Source organism: Haematobia irritans, chromosome 3 (genome assembly GCF_050003625.1).
Source record: "Haematobia irritans isolate KBUSLIRL chromosome 3, ASM5000362v1, whole genome shotgun sequence".
Taxonomy (NCBI): Eukaryota; Metazoa; Arthropoda; class Insecta; order Diptera; family Muscidae; genus Haematobia; species Haematobia irritans.
In genome coordinates, this window is record NC_134399.1 from 28,664,467 (window position 1) to 28,686,876 (window position 22,410).

The 22,410-nt window shown below is 29.3% G+C and overlaps 1 protein-coding gene across 5 annotated transcripts in view; it reads left to right on the forward strand.

The window, feature by feature from the left end:
• LOC142228496 (uncharacterized) overlaps nt 1-22,410 on the forward strand; it is a 144,322-nt gene that overhangs the window by 111,842 nt on the left and 10,070 nt on the right. For 3 of the 5 annotated variants that reach the window (XM_075298932.1, XM_075298933.1, XM_075298934.1), the window contains 4 exons: nt 3,747-3,879; nt 4,019-4,113; nt 4,183-4,652; nt 12,885-13,081. In XM_075298932.1, coding sequence (XP_075155047.1) covers nt 3,747-3,879; nt 4,019-4,113; nt 4,183-4,652; nt 12,885-13,081 — 895 coding nt within the window. Of the gene's footprint in view, nt 1-3,746; nt 3,880-4,018; nt 4,114-4,182; nt 4,653-12,884; nt 13,143-22,410 lie in introns of those variants that run through there. The other 2 variants (XR_012720186.1, XM_075298935.1) reach the window with 2 other exon arrangements.

Genomic DNA, 22,410 nt, shown 5'->3' on the forward strand with positions numbered 1-22,410 from the left:
TCGCCTTTTTAAAACCAATATCGACTTTTGGACATTTTCTTTAAAAGTGGATGAGTCAATTTGGCTAACATTAAAAGTCAAAAGTCGAAATGTCGACATTTACATCACTATACCTCACCTATTTATTCCTTATGAAGCCAAACATTTTAGCAAATTTATTTTTTTTAAATTAATCTTTTATTCTATCCGTCTTGGGTCCTTCGACAGTAACGCTGCTAGCGATACTTTCAAACTTGCCATAGAAATATTTTGTTCATATATGTCTGTTAATTCAAAGTCGATTTTTTTACTTTTTCATTAAAAGTGGAGGGGTCGATTTGATTAACATTAAAAGTCGATTTTTAAAAATGTCAAAAGTCGATTTTCAACTTTCGTAAGCCTATACCTAACCTATTTATGCCTTACGAATTTTATGGCCTTATGCGTTACGAATTATAGTCGATATTGAAAAATGTCAAAAGGTAAAATGTCAGTTTTCAACTTTTGTGATCTTTATGCCTTACAGATTTATGCCTTATGAAGCCAGACTTTTTACCATATTTATATTTAAATTAATCTGTCTTTCATCCTTCGGTACATGGTATGCGGTACATGGTGTGGTTTTCTAAAATTTCAGACCGATACTCTCAGACATACCATAGAAATATTTCTTTCATATTCCATTCAATGTCGACTTTTGGACTTTTTCATTAAAAGTGAACGAGTCGATTTGGCTAATATTAAAAGTCGATTTTTAAAAATGTCAAAAGTAGAGAATGAAGCCGACCCATTTTTTGCCGGCGGCGGCTGACACTTATTTTTTGCCTCAGTCAAGCCGCCGTGACGGCTAAGCCGATATAAATTTGTCAATTCGGCAATTTCCTGATTTAAATCGGTATTTTTTATTAATTGGCGGCTAAATTTGAGTCGACATATTCGGCGCCGGCGTCGACTGACAATAAATGGTTGGCGGCGACTGAAATCGGCGGAGCAACTCTGCGGCTTCATTCTCTGGTGAAAAGTCGATTTTCAACTTTCGTAAGCTTATACCTAATCTATGTATGCCTTACGAATTATATGTATGTTCAGAGGTATTTCTTGTTTGTGGTTCATGGTTTTCGAAAAATTTGGAGATCCAATCTTTTTATCACATTTATTATACCTTTCACCACTACTGTGGTACAGGGTATAATAAATTTGTGCATTTGTATGTAACGCCAAGAAGGAAAAGTCTGAGACGTTTAGTATAGTATATCGTTTAGTATACCGATCGTCTTAGAATTAAATTCTGAGTCGATTTAGTGATGTCCGTCTGTCCGTCCGTCCGTCTGTCTGTATATGTAATTTTGTGTGCAAAGTACAACTCGCTGTTTAAGTCCGATCGTCCTCAAATTTGGCAGAGAGTTTTACATTGACTCAAAGACAATCGCTATTGATTTTGAAAAAAATCGGTTCAGATTTAGATATAGCTGCCATATATATTCATCACCGATCTGGTCATAATTGACGTATTTATCAACGTATTTTCTAAAAATTTCGGTCAGCCAAATGTTTTGGGGCTTTCGTAAGATATGCAAAATATTAGCCAAATCGGTTCAGATTTAGATATAGCACCCATATATATCTTTCGTCCGATTTGCACTTAAAAGCCAGAGACTTGCCTTAATTTTCTTCAAATTTTGCACAATGAGTACGTTTAATAGTATCATTAAGAGTGTCAATTTTCGTTGAAATCGGTTCAGATTTAGATATAGCTCCCATATATATCTTTCGTCCGATTTGCACTTATATGTCCTCAAAAGCCAGAGTTTTGTCCTGAGTTGCTTCAAATTTTGCATAACAAGTACGTTCAATAGTATCGTTAAGTGTGCCAAAATTTGATTCAAATCGGTAAAGATTTAGATATAGCTCCCATATATATCTCTCGTCCGATTTACACTTATATGGCTTCAAAAGCCATAGTTTTGCCCTAATTTCCTTAAAATTTTGCACAAGGAGTACGTTTAATAGTATCATTAAGTGTGCCAAATTTAGATGAAATCGGTTCAGATTTAGATATAGCTCTCATATATATCTTTCGCCCGATTGATACCCATATGACCACGGAGGCCAAAATTATTCTCCTTTTATTATTGTAACTATGCATGTCAAATTTAGTCAAAATCGGTTCATGTACGCCAGAGTATTTTCGACCCATTTTCAATGGGAGTTTCCTCCAATTGACTCGATAGTTTCCACAAAGACTACATCCTACACAAAATTCTGTGATGATTTCCCCATATCGTAGTCATTTCCTACACACTGTAATGCCAAACTTTCCACAGAACGGTCGAATTTTAAAGCTCCGACTTGTGGAAATATCGCCCAAATTGGCCATATAATATATCACAACCCACAATTGACCACATATCTTGGCGAGATCTAACCAATTTCCTTGTAAAATCGCCACTGCTGAGTGGCAAAAATTGTAAATATTACTCAAGTTGTCCTATATCTCCAATACGTATGTATCACCACATAAATCATAAATGTTCTTTTGTACAATTGTATCAAAATTGCCCTAGCTATCATCCCAGGGTGTTAGCCGATTTAATTTTTAGTTCTATCGATTATGTAGAAGTACAAAAAATTGTCTCCAAATCGTTTCAAATATAAATAGGACTATAACCCTTGATAATAACTCCAAACAAATTTGAAGGAGTTGAGATGGTAACACAAGTTTTGGTCTACATAGTGGTGAAGGGTATAATATAGTCGGCCCCGCCCGACTTTAGACTTTACTTACTTGTTTTTAAATAATAATTAAAAATTGGAAGATGGAAATCTGAGCATAGGTTTTATTTCGAAGGTTGATTTATTATTTTAATCCAAAAATTAGTTTTAGCAAAGAAAATTAAATTTGAGAATTTCGTGTATGTGGTCCATGTTATGATGAATTTCCTTAAATGCTGGAGAGTCGAACTTTTTCTCGACATTTATTCTTACATGAATCTGTATTCTATCCGTCTTAGAAAAAATTAGAAGATGATATTCTGGGATGTAGGCTTTATTTCATACGTCGATTTATTATTTTAAAGCTCGAAGAAAAATAAAAGAACAACTATAAAAAAAAAATAATTAAATTAAAATATTATTATATCTAAATAAAAATAAAATTGTAGCAAAAAGTTTAGGAAAATATATCCAGAAAAAAAATGTAATTAAAATTTATATGAAAAAAAAATATCTAATACAAATGTATAGATAAATATTTTGGCAAATTTATAAAGAAAAAAACGCTTACAAATTTGAATTATTTTGGCAATATGTTTCTATAATAGTTTTTATATATTTAAAAAAATGTAAATTATTTACACAAAAAATCAAAAAAAAAAAAATCATAATTGGCATTAACCTTTGACGAACGTATGAATATTTCGGTGTCATTAGAATATTTTGAGAGATTCGCAATCGCACACTACGTGAAATCTGATACACGAATAACTCAATCCCTCATACCCCCACCCCCCCTCACAAAAGAAATACTCTCTTTCAATCTCTTGCTGTAACATTCGCAAACAAACAGATCACTAGAATACATGAAAATAGAAAATACACTCACACACATTCATATATACATTACTCTCTTGAACTCTATCTCTCTACATATTTCTCTTCAACTCATATACACTTACAACATACACAACAAAATCAACTCTACTATCTATCCTACACTTGGCTTTTTCCCCCTCTTTTTCCGAAAATCTTACGCAAAATTTTTTCCTTAGGTGGACTTAATATTTAACGAAGAAGGCTCATGTCCTTTGTGTAATAAGACATTTTCAAGGAAATCCTCCTTGATAACCCACATTCGAAACCATGCGGCCGAAAGAAAATTTGTTTGTAATTATTGTAATAAAGGTAAATCAAAAGAATGTTTGTTTATTTTTAATCAATAAAATAAAAAGAAAAAACAAAATATTAAAAAAATCCCTAAAATATTCCTTTTCTCCCCCCATATTCCTGGACATTCCCCTCCATTATAACAAAAAAAAACTAGGTTTTACTCAAGCGGCCAATTTACGGAATCATGAGCGTATACATACCAACGATCGTCCCTATGTATGTGTGGATTGTGGCAAAACGTTTACTCAGGTGAGTTGTTTTTGTTTTTGCGTCGTTTTATTAGTAAATTTAATTTATTTTCTTTAATTTCCCCCTCAGATTACCAACCTCAATAACCATAGACGATTACATACGGGCGAAAGACCTTTTGTATGCATTGAACCGGAGTGTGGACGCTCCTTTGCCCAGGTCACTAATCTCAATAATCACATGAAAACCCACCATAAAGTCCAGCAATATTGTTGTAATCAATGTCCGAAGAAATTCACCCAAGTCACCTCACTGAATCAGCATCTGCAAGCGCATGCCGGCATTACCGGCTACTATTGTCCCCGATGTCCGGAGAAAACGTTTAAATTACAATCACAATTGCATACGCACATGAAAACGCATGGCCTACAATATCCCTTCGAATGTACGAAATGTGATGAGAAATTCTTGCAGCAAACGCATTTGGAGACCCATCTCAAGATGCACGAAGAATTCAAATACAAGTGCAATATATGTCCGAGTTCGTTTAATCAGGAATCACTGCTAAAGAAACACGAACAACGTCATTTAGAGGGCAGGTGCTGGCTAAAGAACCTTAAAAAGTTCACATGCTTAACTAATTATGTAGTGGAATATAGTTGTAGAAATTTGCAAATTGACCCCATAGAATGGTCGATTATTTAAGTGATTTTGCTATTGATTGACATAGACATAGATAGACTTTTCAGTTATTTTTGTGATACCGATACAGGGTGAATGATATGTAAAGTGAAGCGCTATTTTTAAAATTTTTATGTCCAAAAGCAAAAAATATCGAAAATATCTTCAAATTTTGGTATCAATTTATTCGAATTGAATACCTTTGGCTCGGATTATTGGTCTTCAAAGCCATCCCCCGCGGCGATATTTTGGCTCATTCACGCCGATACTGGTATTTTTTGTGCCATCCTTACTCTTCAAAAAGTCTCAATCATAAAACTCCAATGGATTGAGATCCGAAAATTTTGTGTGGCGGAAGGGAAGCAACGATTGAATCTCCTTTTTAAACCAATCTTCGTTGACTCAGCACGCACCATCTTTGGTAGAATTCTACCAGAAATGATAGATTTTTTACTGTTTGGTAGATTGGCAAAATTCTAGATGTTTTGGTAGATTTTGGACAATATTCCTCTCCAACTAAGAAGAACTTCACAAATTTTCTACAGAAAAAAAATTTTGACAAAATTTTGTATAGCAATAAAATTTGACAAAATTTTGTATAGCAATAAAATTTTGACAAAATTTTTTATAGAAGTAAAATTTTGACAAAATTTTCTATAGAAATAAAATTTTGACAAAATTTTCTATAGAAATAAAATTTTTGCCAAAATTTTCTATAGAAATAAAATTTGGCAAAATTTTCTATAGAAATAAAATTGTGAAAAAATTTTCTATAGAAATATAATTTTGAAATTTTTTTTTTATAGAAATTCTATAGAAATAGAATTTTGACAAATTTCTTTTATAGAAATAAAATTTTTACAAAATTTTCTATAGAAATAAAATTTTGACAAAATTTTCTATAGAAATAAAATTTTGACAAAATTTTCTATAGGACTAAAATTTTCTATAGATATAAAATTTTGACAAAATTTTCTATAGAAATAAAATTTTGACAAAATTTTCTAAAGAAATAAAATTTTGACAAAATTTTTTATAGAAATAAAATTTTGACAAAATTTTCTATCGAAATAAAATTTTGACAAAATTTTCTATAGAATTAAAATTTTGACAAAATTTTCTATAGAAATAAAATTTTGATAAATAGAGTGGTAGTTTTGTTGGTTATTTTTGACTCGGCTGGCAACCGTCGTCACGTGCGATGATGTTGAGTCCCGCTCCCGGCGAGGCGTTGTCTTGAGTTGATCGAAATTTTGTAGTGTCGACCTTGCTCTCCAAAATGCCCCAGGCCCAACAAAAGATCAACAGATTGAAATCCGAAGATTATGGTGACCATTGTACGATAGAAATGAAGCAAAGAACTTCCCTTTGTAAGTCATTCTTGAGTTGAGGCGTGCCGAGGGCAATGGTATTGAGTCCTCTTGAAATGGTCTACGACCGACATATTTGTCTTCATTCATTTGGCTTCAGTATTGTCTTTAGGACATTTTTCATATATTATTCGGCATTTATTTTGACCCTGTGCTCGAAAAATTCGAGCGGTGAGCGACCATCGGCCTTTACGACATGGTATTTTTTAATTCCAACCTTACTCTCCAAAATGCCCTAGGGGCAAAAGGTAGAGATTTGTGTGTGCATTCTGTGGTAGAAATGAAGTCAGAAACCTCCTCTGGTGTCCGGTATTGATGTCCACGGCCTTTTTGACTTCCGTTCTACGCTTTTTCCGCTTTTCCAGGCCGTTACACTGATCTCATCATTTTATTTGTCTACCATGTCCCATCCATATCGGCCCATGTAACCTCTATGAACTTTGTGTTCTCTAACTTCACATTCATTTATTTCTTATGCTATGGTCACACTAGGCAAACATTTGACCAAAATGAGGGTCCAACATTTTTCCAGAACCATTTTCCATATATGTGGATACGGTTTTTGGAAAATATTCATACCATGATGTTCTATATCCAATATGAGCTAAAAATGTCTGCTGGTTTGGCTATGCCGACGGATTCTTTTTTGATTTCTGTCAAATATTTGCCCAATGTGACCATAGCATTAGTTTTAATCTCCAGTTCCTTTGCCTTCAGGCACCCATATGATGCACATACAGTGAAATCCCAGATATTGGTGTTTGTTTTGCATTCCAATATGAGCAGTCATAAACCTGTTATTGCTCTCAATGTCCTCAGGCTATTGATGAATGTGGACATTTTTAGATATTAGTATTTTGAAACTCACCTCTCAATTTTGTCTATATTTTATATCTATGGAAAATTTTATTTCTATAGTATATTTTGTAATATTTTATTTCTATAGAAAATTTTGTCAAAATTTCATTTCTATAGAAGATTTTGTTAAAATCTTATTTCTATAGAAATAATTTGACAAAATTTTATGTCTATAGAAAATTTTGTCAAAATTTTAATTTTTAGAAAATTTTGTCAAAATTTTATTTCTATAGAAAATTTTGTCAAATGTTTATTTCTATAGTAAATTTTGTCAAAATTTTATTTCTATAGAAAATTTTTTAAAACTTTTATTTCTTTAGAAAATTTTGTCAAAATTTTATTTCTATAGAAAATATTGTCAACATTTTATTTAATTTTATTTTTAGTCAATTTTGCTAAAATTTTATTTCTATAGAAATAATTTGACAAAATGTCTATAGAAAATTTTGTCAAAATTTTATTTCTATAGAAAATTTTGTCAAAATTTTATTTCTATAGAAAATTTTGTCAAAATTTTATTTCTATAGAAAATTTTGTAAAACTTTTATTTCTTTAGAAAATTTTGTCAAAATTTTATTTCTATAGAAAATTTTGTCAAAATTTTATTTCTTTAGAAAATTTTGTCAAAATTTTATTTCTATAGAAAATTTTATCAAAATTTTATTTCTATATATAAAACAAACCGATTGTGGGATCTAGGTTAATTTTTTTTTTGACACAAGCTGCGAGCTTCAAAAATCCAAAATATATACAACTGACCAAACTATTTAAATTTATCACGTACTCCACTCCAGAGATTGCTGTCAGCAAAAATAATCTACCAAATTTTGAAGAAAATTTTACCAAAAACTCTACAAAATTTAAAAAACGTATATTGTATTTTTTTTTTTAATTTTATTTAATTATTTAATTTTATTATACCCGTGTAAAAATTGGGGGATCTGATTTGATATGGTTAGATATGAGCCAAGATATGGTCAGATCTGAGCAGATCCGAAAAATGGTTATATCTGGTCAGATCTAAATACTATGAAATTGGATCTGATCAGATCTCAAAAATGAGACACATCTAATCAGATCTAATTTGATATAATTGTATATTATTTGATACAATTGTATCTTTCGAGATCTTTCAACACATAAAAGCCCATAATTTGTATATAAAATGAGATCAATTGTTTTATTTAATAATACAGACAAAAAGTATGTGCATAATTAATATGTTTAATTTAAATTGATCCATCAAAGCTATTTAAGAGTATTGACAGTTGAGTTAGAGTGTTGTCCAAGGGTTTTTTCGTTTGTTTCTTCTGCTTTGGACTTAGACACGCGACTAAAGTATTACAGCGTTAAGGCAATCTGCAATGAAATTAAGTAAAAAAACAATTATTAAACATATATAGGAATAAACAAATATGGGAATATATTGAACTATGTAAGCAAGTATTAGTATTGTTTTGGATCATTCTTCTTTAAGTTGCAATAAAAATTGCCATATAATTTTATGTTGCTTTTAATACTCACATTTAAAGTGTATTTGGGATTAGGTTAGGTATAGCGATAGGCTGTTATTTTAGGCTCATACATACTATTCAGACCATCATGACATCACAGTGATCAACATCTCACTTATCACTGACTGCTGCTCGATTCAATAATTAGCTCAATAACATGGGACCTCCTTGTTATAATCGAGTCCTATCGGCATTTCACGTTGCGCTGAAACAACTTAGAGAATCTTTGAAGCAGAAATATCACCAACATTACTGCGAGGAGATAATCCACCGCCGAAATAAGTTTTGGTGTTGGTCGGAACTGGGATTGAACCCGTGACCTTTTGAATGCAAGACGGGCATGTTAACCAGTACACCACTGAGGTTTCCTTTTTTCCAAATCTAGAAAATAGTAAAACAATATGAAAATGACTACTAAGGAAATAACAAATACAATCTACTTACCTACACAATCTCCGCAATAAAGGAAACGATATACACTTTATCAAAGGAACACATTTAAAACAATTATATTAAATTTCTTAATTTTCTCAGCTAGTCTTGCGTTAAATTTGTTTAGAAGTGATGTCCCTGACGGCGTTGACATTTGACATAATGACATTGAGGTTTAGACGTGTATTTCAAAATTCTTTTTAACTTGTTCATGATTTTTTATTATATTTTGGACCGTATTTAACCCCATATATAGTCAGATATGATGTTATATCTACCATATCTTATTAGATATAGTGCTATATATGGTCCTATCCAAGCATATATTATTAGATATGCCAGATATAATTAGATATTATACTATATATGATGAGATATGCAATTATATCTAACCAGATCTAGCACCATATATAGCATATCTGTGCATATCTAATTATGTCTGAACCAATATCTGAACAGATCCAATTTGATATTATTAGATAGGATTGGATCCTCCAATTTTTACACGGGTATAGAAAATTTTGTCAAAATTTTATTTCTATAGAAAATTTTGTCAAAATTTCATTTATATAGAAATTTTTGTCAAAATTTTATTTCTATTTTTCTATTTTATCTCTATAGAAAATATTTGGCAAAATTTTATTTCTATAGAAAATTTTTTCAAAATTTTATTTCTATAGAAAATTTTGTCCAAATTTTATTCCTATACAAAATTTTGTCAAAATTTTATTTCTATAGAAAATTTTGTCAAAATTTTATTTCTATAGAAAATTTTATCAACATTTTATTTCTATATATAAAACAAACCGATTGTGGGATCTAGGTTCATTTTTTTACACAAGCTGCGAGCTTCAATAATCCAAAATATATACAACTGACCAAAATATTTAAATTTATCACGTACGCCACTCCAGAGATTGCCGTCAGCAAAAATAATCTACCAAATTTTGAAGAAAATTTTACCAAAACTCTACAAAATTTAAAAAACGTATATTGTATATTGTATTTTTTTTTAAATTTTATTTCTATAAAAAATTTTGTCAAAATTTCATTTCTATAGAAAATTTTGTCAAAATTTTATTTCTATAGAAAATTTTGTCAAAATTTTATTTCTATAGAAATAATTTGGTAAAATTTTGTTTCTATAAAAATAATTTGGCAAAATTTTTTTCTATAGAAAATTTTGTCAAAATTTTATTTCGTTGGAAATAATATGTCAAAAATTTATTTCTATAGAAATAATTGGCAAAATTTTATTTCTATACAAAATTTTGTCAAAATTTTATTTCTATAGAAAATTTGTCAAAATTTTATTTCTTTAGAAAATTTTGTCAAAATTTTATTTCTATAGAAAATTTTGTCAAAATTTTATTTCTATTTTTCTATATTTCTATTTTATCTCTATAGAAAATATTTGGCAAAATTTTATTTCTATAGAAAATTTTTTCAAAATTTTATTTCTATAGAAAATTTTGTCAAAATTGTATTTCTTTACAAATAATTTGACAAAATTTTATTTCTATACAAAATTTTGTCCAAATTTTATTCCTATACAAAATTTTGTCAAAATTTTATTTCTATAGAAAATTTTGTCAAAATTTTATTTCTATAGAAAATTTTATCAACATTTTATTTCTATATATAAAACAAACCGATTGTGGGATCTAGGTTCATTTTTTTTACACAAGCTGCGAGCTTCAATAATCCAAAATATATACAACTGACCAAAATATTTAAATTTATCACGTACGCCACTCCAGAGATTGCCGTCAGCAAAAATAATCTACCAAATTTTGAAGAAAATTTTACCAAAACTCTACAAAATTTAAAAAACGTATATTGTATATTGTATTTTTTTTAAATTTTATTTCTAGAGAAATTTTTGTCAAAATTTTATTTCTATAGAAAATGTTGTCAAAATTTTATTTCTATAAAAAATTTTGTCAAAATTTCATTTCTATAGAAAATTTTGTCAAAATTTTATTTCTATAGAAAATTTTGTCAAAATTTTATTTCTATAGAAATAATTTGGTAAAATTTTGTTTCTATAAAAATAATTTGGCAAAATTTTTTTCTATAGAAAATTTTGTCAAAATTTTATTTCGTTGGAAATAATATGTCAAAATTTTATTTCTATAGATATAATTGGCAAAATTTTATTTCTATACAAAATTTTGTCAAAATTTTATTTCTATAGAAAATTTGTCAAAATTTTATTTCTTTAGAAAATTTTGTCAAAATTTTATTTCTATAGAAATTATTTTTCCAAATTTTATTTCTATGGAAAATTTTGTCCAAATTTTATTCCTATACAAAATTTTATTTCTATAGTAAATTTTATCAAAATTTTATTTCTATAGAAAAATTTTGTCAAAGTTTTATTTCTATAGAAATAATTTGTCAAAATTTTATTTCTTTAGAAAATTTTGTAAAAATTTTATTTCTATAGAAAATTTTGCCAAAATTTTATTTCTATAGAAAATTTTGCCAAAATTTTAGTTCTATAGAAAATTTTGTAAAAATTTTATTTCTATAGAAAATTTTGTCAAAACTTTATTTCTATAGAAAATTTTATCAAAATTTTATTTCTATAGAAAAATTTCTATAGAAAATTTTGTCAAAATTTTATTTTTATATTTTTGTTAAAATATTTCTATAGAAAATTTTGTCAAAATTTTATTTCTATAGAAATAATTTGTCAAAATTTTATTTCTATAGAAATAATTTGGCTAAATTTTTTTGTCTAAATCTTATTTCTATAGAAAATTTTGTCCAAATTTTATTTTATAGAAAATTTTGTCAAAATTTTATTTTATAGAAAATTTTGTCAAAATTGTATTTCTATAGAAGATCTACCATTTTTGTTAGAATTCTACCAACTGTGACAACTGCGCTTGGGATCCCCAAAGAAATATGCAAAATATGACTCTTGTCTGTCCAGATTCGTAAGCGCATAGAAGCCTCTACATTCATTCGATTTGACTAAAATTTGAGCCAAGTCAATATGAAATTAAAGTTTTTCACATCAGCTTCTCCAAGCTGCTACAACAACAACGCTCTCATATAAATGTTCTTACGAATTGGCAAAGATACCCTAAATTTTTCTTGTTAAATCGCCACTGCTAATTCGCAAAACTTATGAACATGACTCAAATGTTCCTGTAACTTTAATACATATTATCGACCAATAAATCATAAATTTACTTATACGAAATTGCATTGCATACGAAACATTGTGTTCCTCTAGGGTATTAGCCGATTTAAATTTTAAGTCTAGAGATTTTGTAGAAATCAATTTTTTTTTTCAAAATCGGTTCAGATTTAAATATGTATACGGGAATATAAGTCTTTATACATACCACCCAACAAATTTTAAGAATTTGAGATGGTATCGAAAATGTAAATCTACAAAGTGGTGTGCAGGCTATAATAGAGGCGACCCCGCCCGACTTTAGGCTTTACTCTGTTTTGCATACCAATAAGAATCGTGATTGAGATGATATTGAAAATGTAGATCTACAAAGTGGTGCAGGCTATAATACAGTCGACCCCGCCCGACATTAGACTTTACTTGTTTTGCATATCAATAAGAATCGCTATACATGTTGTTTACATGTTGGCATCTGATTTCGCAACCTTAGCTGCCCGTCCATTATTCGGTGGCGTTAAAGAATGGCTTGTTTTTTTTTTCAAAGCAAGGATAATCCCGATCAATTTTTGACATAGAATATGTAAGGGTCTATAGGACCCTTAGGAATTTCAGAAAAGATATAAATAATATAAATATATACACATTGTATAGAATTTATTTTTTGTCTGCTTTTTTTTGGAAATTGTCATAACCAATAGCAAAATCAATTAAAATCAATTAGTTTAGTTAAATTTAGTTTTTATAGTATTTTCATTGGAATTTTCTTCAAAACAAAAAAATAATTAAACTACATTTCATTTATTTTCCTCTCCCCACCGTATATAGATACCTCACTTGCCCTGTGGCCAGTTGTAATGAGGCCTTTGCTGTTCGCCAACATCTCTCGAAACATTTGTTAAATAGTCATTCACATACGGAATTGCCGCCTCCAAAACGTTCGAAGAAATGTATAACATTACAACCGCCTCAACAACCATTGGCAATGGTGGGTCAGCCATTGTCGCTGCAACATGCTCCCCAACGTATGTTTATAAAAAACGAAGATGATGATTGAGAATAAGAGAAAAAGAAATATGACTAAAATACACAAAAGAAAACAATCCCAATATCCAAACATCCAGATTTCCCCACCTGAAATTCCTTTTTTATTAAACACAAGAACAAGAAGAAAAAAAAAAAACGAAATTACCCAACTATCTCCCTATCAAACTATTAATTCTCTGTTTTATTTTTCTTTTGCTTAAACTAATTTATAAAAACATAAACAAAAAAACATATTTAATTAATATACATACTAATATATATCTAAATGATATACACATACACACTTATATATAGATCTACTTAAACATGAGATTTTTGAAATACTGCATAAATTGTTATTTAAAAACAAACAAAAAAAGTAAAAAAAGAATTTGTAAACCTTCTTTTTATAAGACTCCATGTTCTTCTGCCTTTTATCAATATAAAATTATTTATTGGAATTTTTTTTTCTTTTTCTAAATTTACCTAACTAAGTTTTTAATATGTTGGCAGGAGTATACAGCATGGAGTTCTCAAAAGTGTTGTAATGGAATAATTAATTATTATTATTAGTTGTATAAATGTATAATTTATACCAAATTATGTGTATACAACAATTGTGGAATAAATTGAAATTTTCTATGTTCGAACATGATTGTAATGTATGGAGATTATGTTGCAAAAAAACGGCAGTTATCTAGCTTTTGAGTTCGCTACAAAAAAAAAAAAAAACAAAACGATTTATGATTAAAGTACCCAATCTTGTATCATGCGTTGGGATGTTGTTTCTTGATATTTAAAATCACATTTTCTTTCCGTTCTATTCGCTAAAACAATAACGATTTATGATAAACTATCCAATGTCATATCATTTATTCTGATATTCTTTCATGAAATTTAGAATCACAATGTCGACTTTTCGATTTTATTTTGGAATTTTCCGCTCTAAAACTTGAAGAAAATTGGACAAACTTTTAAACATTTACTATATTCGATTTGTATACCCTTCACCACTACTGCGGTACAGGGTATAATAAGTTTGTGCATTTGTATGTAATGCCAAGAAGTAGCCCATTGAGACCCATCGTTTGGTATCGTCTTAGAATTAAATTCTGAATCGATTTAGCGATGTCCGTCTGTAAGTATTGCTTGCAATTTAAGTCGTCCGATCGTTCTCAAATCTGGCATAGGGTCTTTCTTCAGGTCAAAGACAATCGTTATTTGATTTTTTTAAAATCGGTTCAGATTGAGATATAGCTGCCATATATATTTATCACCGGTTTGATCATAAATGATGTTTTTATACCCTCCATCATAGGATGGGGGTATATTAACTTCGTCATTCCGTTTGTAACCCATCGAAATATTGCTCTAAGACCCCATATATTCTGGGTCGTGGTGAAATTCTGAGTCGATCTAAGCATGTCCGTCCGTCCGTCTGTTGAAATCACGCTAACTTCCGAACGAAACAAGCTATCGACTTCAAACTTGGCACAAGTAGTTGTTATTGATGTAGGTCGGATGGTATTGCAAATGGGCCATATCGGTCCACTTTTACGTATAGCCCCCATATAAACGGACCCCCAAATTTGGCTTGCGATTGCTCTAAGAGAAGCAAATTTCATCCGATCCGGCTGAAATTTGGTACATGGTGTTAGTATATGGTCTCTAACAACCATGCAAAAATTGGTCCATAGCGGTCCATATTTACATATAGACCCCATATAAACCGATCCCCCGATTTGGCTTGCGATTGCTCTAAGAGAAGCAAATTTCATCCGATCCGGCTGAAATTTGGTACATGGTGTTAGTATATGGTCTCTAATAACCATGCAAAAATTGGTCCACATCGGTTCATAATTATATATAGCCCCCATATAAACCGATCCCCAGATTTGGGTTGCGGAGCCTCAAAGAAAAGCAAATTTCATCCGATCCGCCTGAAATTTGGTACATGGTATTGGTACATGGTCTCTAATAACCATGCAAAAATTGGTCCACATCGGTTCATAATTATATATAGCCCCCATATAAACCGATACCCAGATTTGGCTTGCGAAGAAGCAAATTTCATCCAATCCGGTTGTAATTTGGAACATGGTGTTAGTATATGATTTTTAACAACCGTGCCAGAATTGGTCCATATCGGTCCATAATTATATATAGCCCCCATATAAAACGTTCTCCAGATTTGACCTCCGGAGCCTCTTGGAGGAGCAAAATTCATCCGATCCGGTTCAAATTAGGAACGTGGTGTTAGTATATGGTCGCTAACAACCAGACCAAAATTGGTCCAATCACTCAAAAATTGGTCCATATCTGTTCATAATCATGGTTGCCACTAGAGCCAAAAATAATCTACCGAAATTTTATTTCTATAGTAAATGTTGTCAAAATTTTATTTCTATAGAAAATTTTGTCAAAATTTTATTTCTAGAGAAAATTTTGTTAAAATTTTATTCGGTTCATAATAAAATTTTCATCATTGTCAAAATTTTACTCCTATAGAAAATTTTGTCAAAATTTTATTTCTATAGAAAATTTTGTTCAAATTTTATTCGGTTCATAATCATGGTTGCCACTCGAGCCAAAAATAATCTACCAAGATTTTATTTCTATAGAAAATTTTGTCAAAAGTTTATTTCTATAGAAAATTTTGTTAAAATTTTAGTTCTGTAGAAATTTTTGTCAACATTTTCTTTTTATAGAAAATTTTGTCAAAATTTTTATTTCTATAGAAAATTTTGTGAAAATTTTATTTCTATAGAAAATTTTGTTAAAAGTTTATTTCTGTAGAAAATTTTGTCAAAATTTTATGTCTACTTTGTCAAACTGAATTATATACGTATTGGATCGATCTTTTTTGATTTAATATATACCACGTATGGACTTACATACAATTTAGAAGATGGTGTTAGGAGGTTTTAAGATACCTTGCCATCGGCAAGTGTTACCGCAACTTAAGTAATTCGATTGTGGATGGCAGTGTTTAGAAGAAGTTTCTACGCAATCCATGATGGAGGGTACATAAGCTTCGGCCTGGCCGAATTTACGGCCGTATATACTTGTTATGAACCGATTTTAACTTTTCTAATTTCGTACATCTGAGTGGCTTGCAAGTCCCGCAAACTTGCAAAACATGAGCCAAATCGGTTGAGATTTAGATATAGCTCCCATATATATCTTTCGCCTAAAATGCAATGGCGTCAGAGGCTAGAATTTTAATTGGTTAAAATTTTGCAAAAGGAGTACAGCTGCTGATAGTATCGTCAAGTATGCCAAAATTGGTTGAGGTTTAGCTCCCATATATAAATTTCGTCAGATTTTCATTCGTATAACCACCGGAGGCCAATGCTTTACTCCGATTCTCATGAAATTTGGCAGAGATAGTAGAATTAAAATTCTTTTGCCCGATATCCACTCATATGGTCAGATTATCACCGTAATTTGCTTCAAATTTTGCACTTAGAGTACATCTAATAGTATCATCAAGTATAATATGGTTGAAATCGGTTCAGAGTTAGATATAGCTCCCATATATATCTTACGCCCGATATAAATTCATATGACCATCGGAGGCCAAAGTTTCATTCCGATTTACTTGAAATTTTGTACTGAGAGTAGAATTTTGACAATGTCAAATTTGGTTTAAATCGGTTAATATTTAGATATAGCTCCCATATATATATGTACGTCGGATTTGGGAAAATATGGTGGAATATTTCATATTTATACCCATTATTTCGACTCTTTTTTTTTTTATTCGGTTAACTCAAATATTTTAAACAGAGAATTCCTTCAAAAGTTGACAAACATTTTACAATTTACAATTCCGATTTCAAATTAGAATAGAAGATTGTGTGGGACTTTGTAAAAATTGCTAATACAGAGATATACACGCAAGAAAACGGGTATCGTAAACTTTTTTGTTAGAAAATCATAATCAATTTCGTTTATATCAAGCACTGACTTTGTTTAAACAAAATACATATTTTTCACATCCTGTAAAAAGAGTCAACGTTTATCACGAAACTGGGATTGGAACCATGACCCTTTATATGCACGGCCATGCTACCACGGTTGCCATAGTTGGTAGAATTCTACAAAAAATGATCGATTTTTACTGTTTGGTAGATTGGTCGAATTCTAGATGTTATGGTAGATTTAGCAAAATATTCCTCTCCAACTAAGAGAAATTTTCTATAGAAATAAAATTTTGACAACATTTTCTATAGAAATAAAATTTTGACAAAATTTTCTATAGAAAAAAAAATGTTGACAAAATTTTCTATAGAAATAGAATTTTGATAAAATTTTCTATAGAAATAAAATTTTGACAAAATTTTCTGTAGAAATAGAATTTTGACAAAATTTTCTATAGAAATAAAATTTTGACAAAATTTGACAAAATTTTCTATAGAAATAAAATTTTGACAAAATTTGACAAAATTTTCTATAGAAATAAAATTTTGACAAAATTTTCTATAGAAATAAAATTTTGACAAAATTTTCTATAGAAATAAAATTTTAATAAAATTTTCTATAGAAATAAAATTTTAATAAAATTTTCTATTGAAATAACATTTTGACAAAATTTTCTATAGAAATAAAAATTTTTATAAAATTTTCTATAGAAATAAAATTTTGACAAAATTTTCTATAGAAATAACAATTTTGACAAAATTTTTTTTGTTGAAATGGAATTCTGACAAAACTTTCTATAGAAATAAAATGTTGACAAAATGGTCTGTAGAAATAAAATGTTGACAAAATTTTCTATACAAATAAAATTTTTTATAAAATTTTCAATAGAAATAAAATTTTGACAAAATTTTCAATAGAAATAAAATTTTGAAAAAATGTTCTATAGAAATAAAATGTTGACAAAATTTTCTATAGAACCGAAATTTTGACAACATTTCTTATAGCAATGAAATATTTCCTTCAAAATAAGATTTTTTAATATTTGGTAAAATTTTCTTCAAATTAATCTTTCAAGATTGTTTTTGGCACGAGTGGCAACAGTGCATGCTTCCCATTGCACCACGGTGACTCGTAAGGTAGGATTTAGAAAATATCTATTAGTCCAAAAATCAAGATTTTAGTAAATGCAAAAGTAGACTCTAAAATTCGGAAAATTCTAAAACAGTCAGAGACAGAGATTTTGAAAAAAAAAAATCGAAAACTCGAAATGTCCAATTTTCCAAGGATTTAAAATAAGCCAACATATCCAAAATTTGAAAAAGTCGAGACGTCAGTGCGAAAAGTCATCATTTTGATTCTGATTGTAATCCCTAATACAACAGTTTTCACATTTCTCAGAAAGAGATCGAAAAGAATTTTCAAAAAGCCAACATATCCAAAATTTGAAAAAGTCGCGATGTCAGTGCGAAAAGTCATCATCTTGATTCTGATTGTAATCCCTAATACAACATTTTTCGCATATCTCAGAAATTTTGTCAAAATTTTATTTATATAGAAAATTCTGTCAAAATTTTATTTATATAGAAAATTTTGTCAAAATTTTATTTATATAGAAAAATTTGTCAAAAATTTTATTTCTATAGAAAATTTTATTAAAATTTTATTTCTATAGAAAATGTTGTCAAAATTTTATTTCTATAGAAAATTTTGTCAAAATTTTATTTCTATAGGAGATTTTATTAAAATTTTATTTCTTTAGAAAATTTTGTCAAAATTTTATTTCTATAGAAAATTTTGTCAGAATTTTATTTCTATAGAAAATTTTATTAAAATTGTATTTCTATAGAAAATTTTATTAAAATTTTATTTCTATAGAAAATTTTGTCAAAATTTTATTTTATTTCCATAGAAAATTTTGTCAAATTTTTTTTTCTATAGAAAATTTTGTCAAAATTTTATTTCTACAGAAAATTTTGTCAAAATATAATTTCTATGGAAAATTTTGTCAAAATTTTATTTCCATAGAAAATTTTGTCAAAATTTTATTTGTATAGAAAAATTTTGTCAAAATTTTATTTCCATAGAGAATTTTGTTAAAATTTTATTTCCATAGAAAATTTTGTTAAAATTTTATTTCCATAGAAAATTTTGTTAAAATTTTATTTCTATAGAAAATTTTGTCAAAATTTTATTTCTACAGAAAATTTATCTTAGTTGCTAAATCTACCATAATATCTAGAATTCGACCAATCTACCAAAAAATCGATAATTTTTTTGTAGAATTCTACCAACTATGGCAACCGTGGTAGCTGGCCGTCTTGCATATAATTTTGTCAAAATTTTATTTCCATAGAAAATTTTGTCAAAATTTTATTTCTATGAAAATTTTGTCAAAATTTTATTTCTATAGAAAATTTTGTCACAATTTTATTTCTATAGAAAATTTTGTCATTTTTTTTTTCTATAGAATTTTGTCAAAATTTTATTTCCATAGAAAATTTTCTCAAAATTTTATTTCTATAAAAATGTTTGTCAAAATTTTATGTCAATAAAAAATTTTGTCAAAATTTTATTTCTATAGAAACTATGGCAACCGTGGTAGCATTGCCGTCTTGCATATAAAGGGTCATGAGTCCTATCCCAGTTTCGTGATAAACGTTGACTCTTTTTACAGGATGTGAAAAATATGTCTTTTGTTTAAACAAAGTCAGTGCTTGATATAAACGAAATTGATTATGATTTTGTAACAAAAAAAGTTGACGATACCCGTTTTCTTGCGTGTATATCTCTGTAATAGCAATTTTGACAAAGTCCCACACAATCTTCTATTCTTTCTTCTAGAGCAGCGTAAAAACTAATTTTAAATCGGAATTGTAAATATGTTGGACAACATTTATTTTTGACGCCGTAAAAACCGAAATGTTGGCTTTGAAGCATAAAAAATTGCTCGATTTTTTTATAAACTTGAAGTTGTCGTATTTTTTTGGTACTGCTGATATATGGAATATGGAATAAATGCGTCTTGTATGAAAAGCTAACGGCGGCTGTCCCTTCTCATCCATTGTTAATGAGTTGACAATGGATTAGACTTATGGTTGGTCGACGACGACTTTAGTTGGGATTGTAAATTGAATCAAAAAGTCGAATATTCCGATTATTGGTCAATTTTTAATGAGCTTCGTTCTTGTGAGAGACGGTCAAACATTCGACTTCGAATTAGGCATAAGATAATCGATTAATCAAACAACTTTTAGCCACTATACACTAAATCATATAATTTTCTAAAAATTTTTTTTTTTTACGGTCAAAGGTCGACTTTGATTTTTCTAATTTTCGCTTATACCATTGTCGGCTATGGCAGTTAATTTATGACGATTTATTGCGGGAAAGATTTTTCTACATTTTATATTTTTGAAGAAAGTGGATTTGACTTTGGTGATTTAAAAAAAACCCCCTACCGGTGTAGGTATAGTGACAGCTCGTTATTGTAGTTTTACTTAGATATTGGTGCTGAAAAACACTTTTATCAATGAATTCTGCCCGATTCTTTGTAATGACAAGCCTAGTCGGAAGGATTTTCCATATTACTCTGAATCAAAAAATCGACTTTACGAATTTTTAACAATTTTGGAATAGCATATTTGTGACTTTTTAAAAACTCGATGTTCGAAAAATTTGATTTTGGTGGTTATTAAAAATCGATTTTTAACGAAACTACTTTTTGCAAATTTGTCGAATTTTCGATATTCGAGGCTGTTGAAAATTTTGAAAATTTTGTCATCGCCACTTTTGACAGTGCTACATGACGTTACCCGTTCAAAATATTTTAAAATGACAACTTTCAAACTTTTGAGATTAATAAAGTATCGAATTTTGACTTTGCAACATTCGACTTTTGTATGAGTTCCCCAATCCACTCAAATTTCACATATTCGTGAAAATAATAAGAGAGAAGTTCACCACTGTGGTATCACAATGGACTGAACAGTCTTAGTGAGCCTGAAATATCGGGCTGCCACTATATCTAACCTAGTCGAAGAAAGTGGATTTTCGACATTCAAGATCATTAAAAGTACTTTTCGAATTTTAAAAGTACTTTTCGATTTTTTTTTTGCATAAATTTTGAATTTTAACATTCGAGATTCTTTTTTCAATTTTGACTTTATGATATCGGCTCAAGGTGATACCTTCCCTGGTAAATTTAATTTCGACTCTTCGATTTTGTTCATTATAAAAAGTCTATATAGTCCAACATGTAAGGTCGATTGGTACATTTGGTTAGGATTTTCAAATAAATCAAAAGACGATTAGTCTAGTTTATAGATTACAAAATCACTTTTTCAGATAAAAGGTTTTTGTTTTGTAAAAAACTATTTTCCTGTTTTATTAACTAAAAAAAAGTCAATTAGTCGATTTTCCAAAATCTATAATCAATTATTAGTGGACTTGATTCGATTTTCAAAGTTATCAAAAGGCGATTAGTAGCATTCGAAGATTACAAAAAGTCGACCTAGAATTTATCTCACAAAAAGTGTCGACTGATCGACTTTCGATATTTGACTACAGAGACTACAATTATTTTAGTATTCCGCTGAATCAAATTTCGATTTTCATTGCATTAAAAGTCGATCATTCGAATATGGGCAATGTCCAAAGACGATTTTGATATCGATGCTTGACACGCTTAGCTGGTTTGCTTAACATAAAAATGGGAGCCACCGCGGTGCAATGGTTAGCATGCACGCCTTGCATACACAAGGTCTGGGTTCGATTCCTGCTTCGACCGTACACCAAAAAGTTTTTCAGCGGTGGATTATCCCACCTCAGTAATGCTGGTGACATTTCTGAGGTTTTCAAAGCTTCTCTAAGTGGTTTCACTGCAATGTGGAACGCCGTTCGGACTCGCCTATAAAAAGGAGGTCCCTTGTCATTGAGCTTAACATGGAATCGGGCAGCACTCAGTGATAAGAGAGAAGTTCACCAATGTGGTATCGCAATGGCCTGAATAGTCTAAGTGAGCCTGATACATTGGGTTGCCACCTAACCTATCCTAACCTAACATAAAAATTCGATTAGCGGTGCGCGAAGAACATCAATATAGTCAAAATTGATCTCCACATAAAGTTCGCATTGACTCTTAAAGTTGTTTTTTCATAAAAATTAGTCCTTTCATTTACGAAAAAAAATATAGATCTTTGCCAATAGATTTTAATCAATTTGATGGTTCGTCTTTGAAACCCATTGTATTTCAAGAATCTCTAAACAGAAACAAATCGACATTTGCAATACAACTTTTTAGGTTATGTAGAGCATTCTAAAATGGCTCTTAGTAAAACTTCAATACATATATTTTCTTAAGTTTATGAATTTTGCTTTATTTTCCCCCCAATACTAACGTATAAGA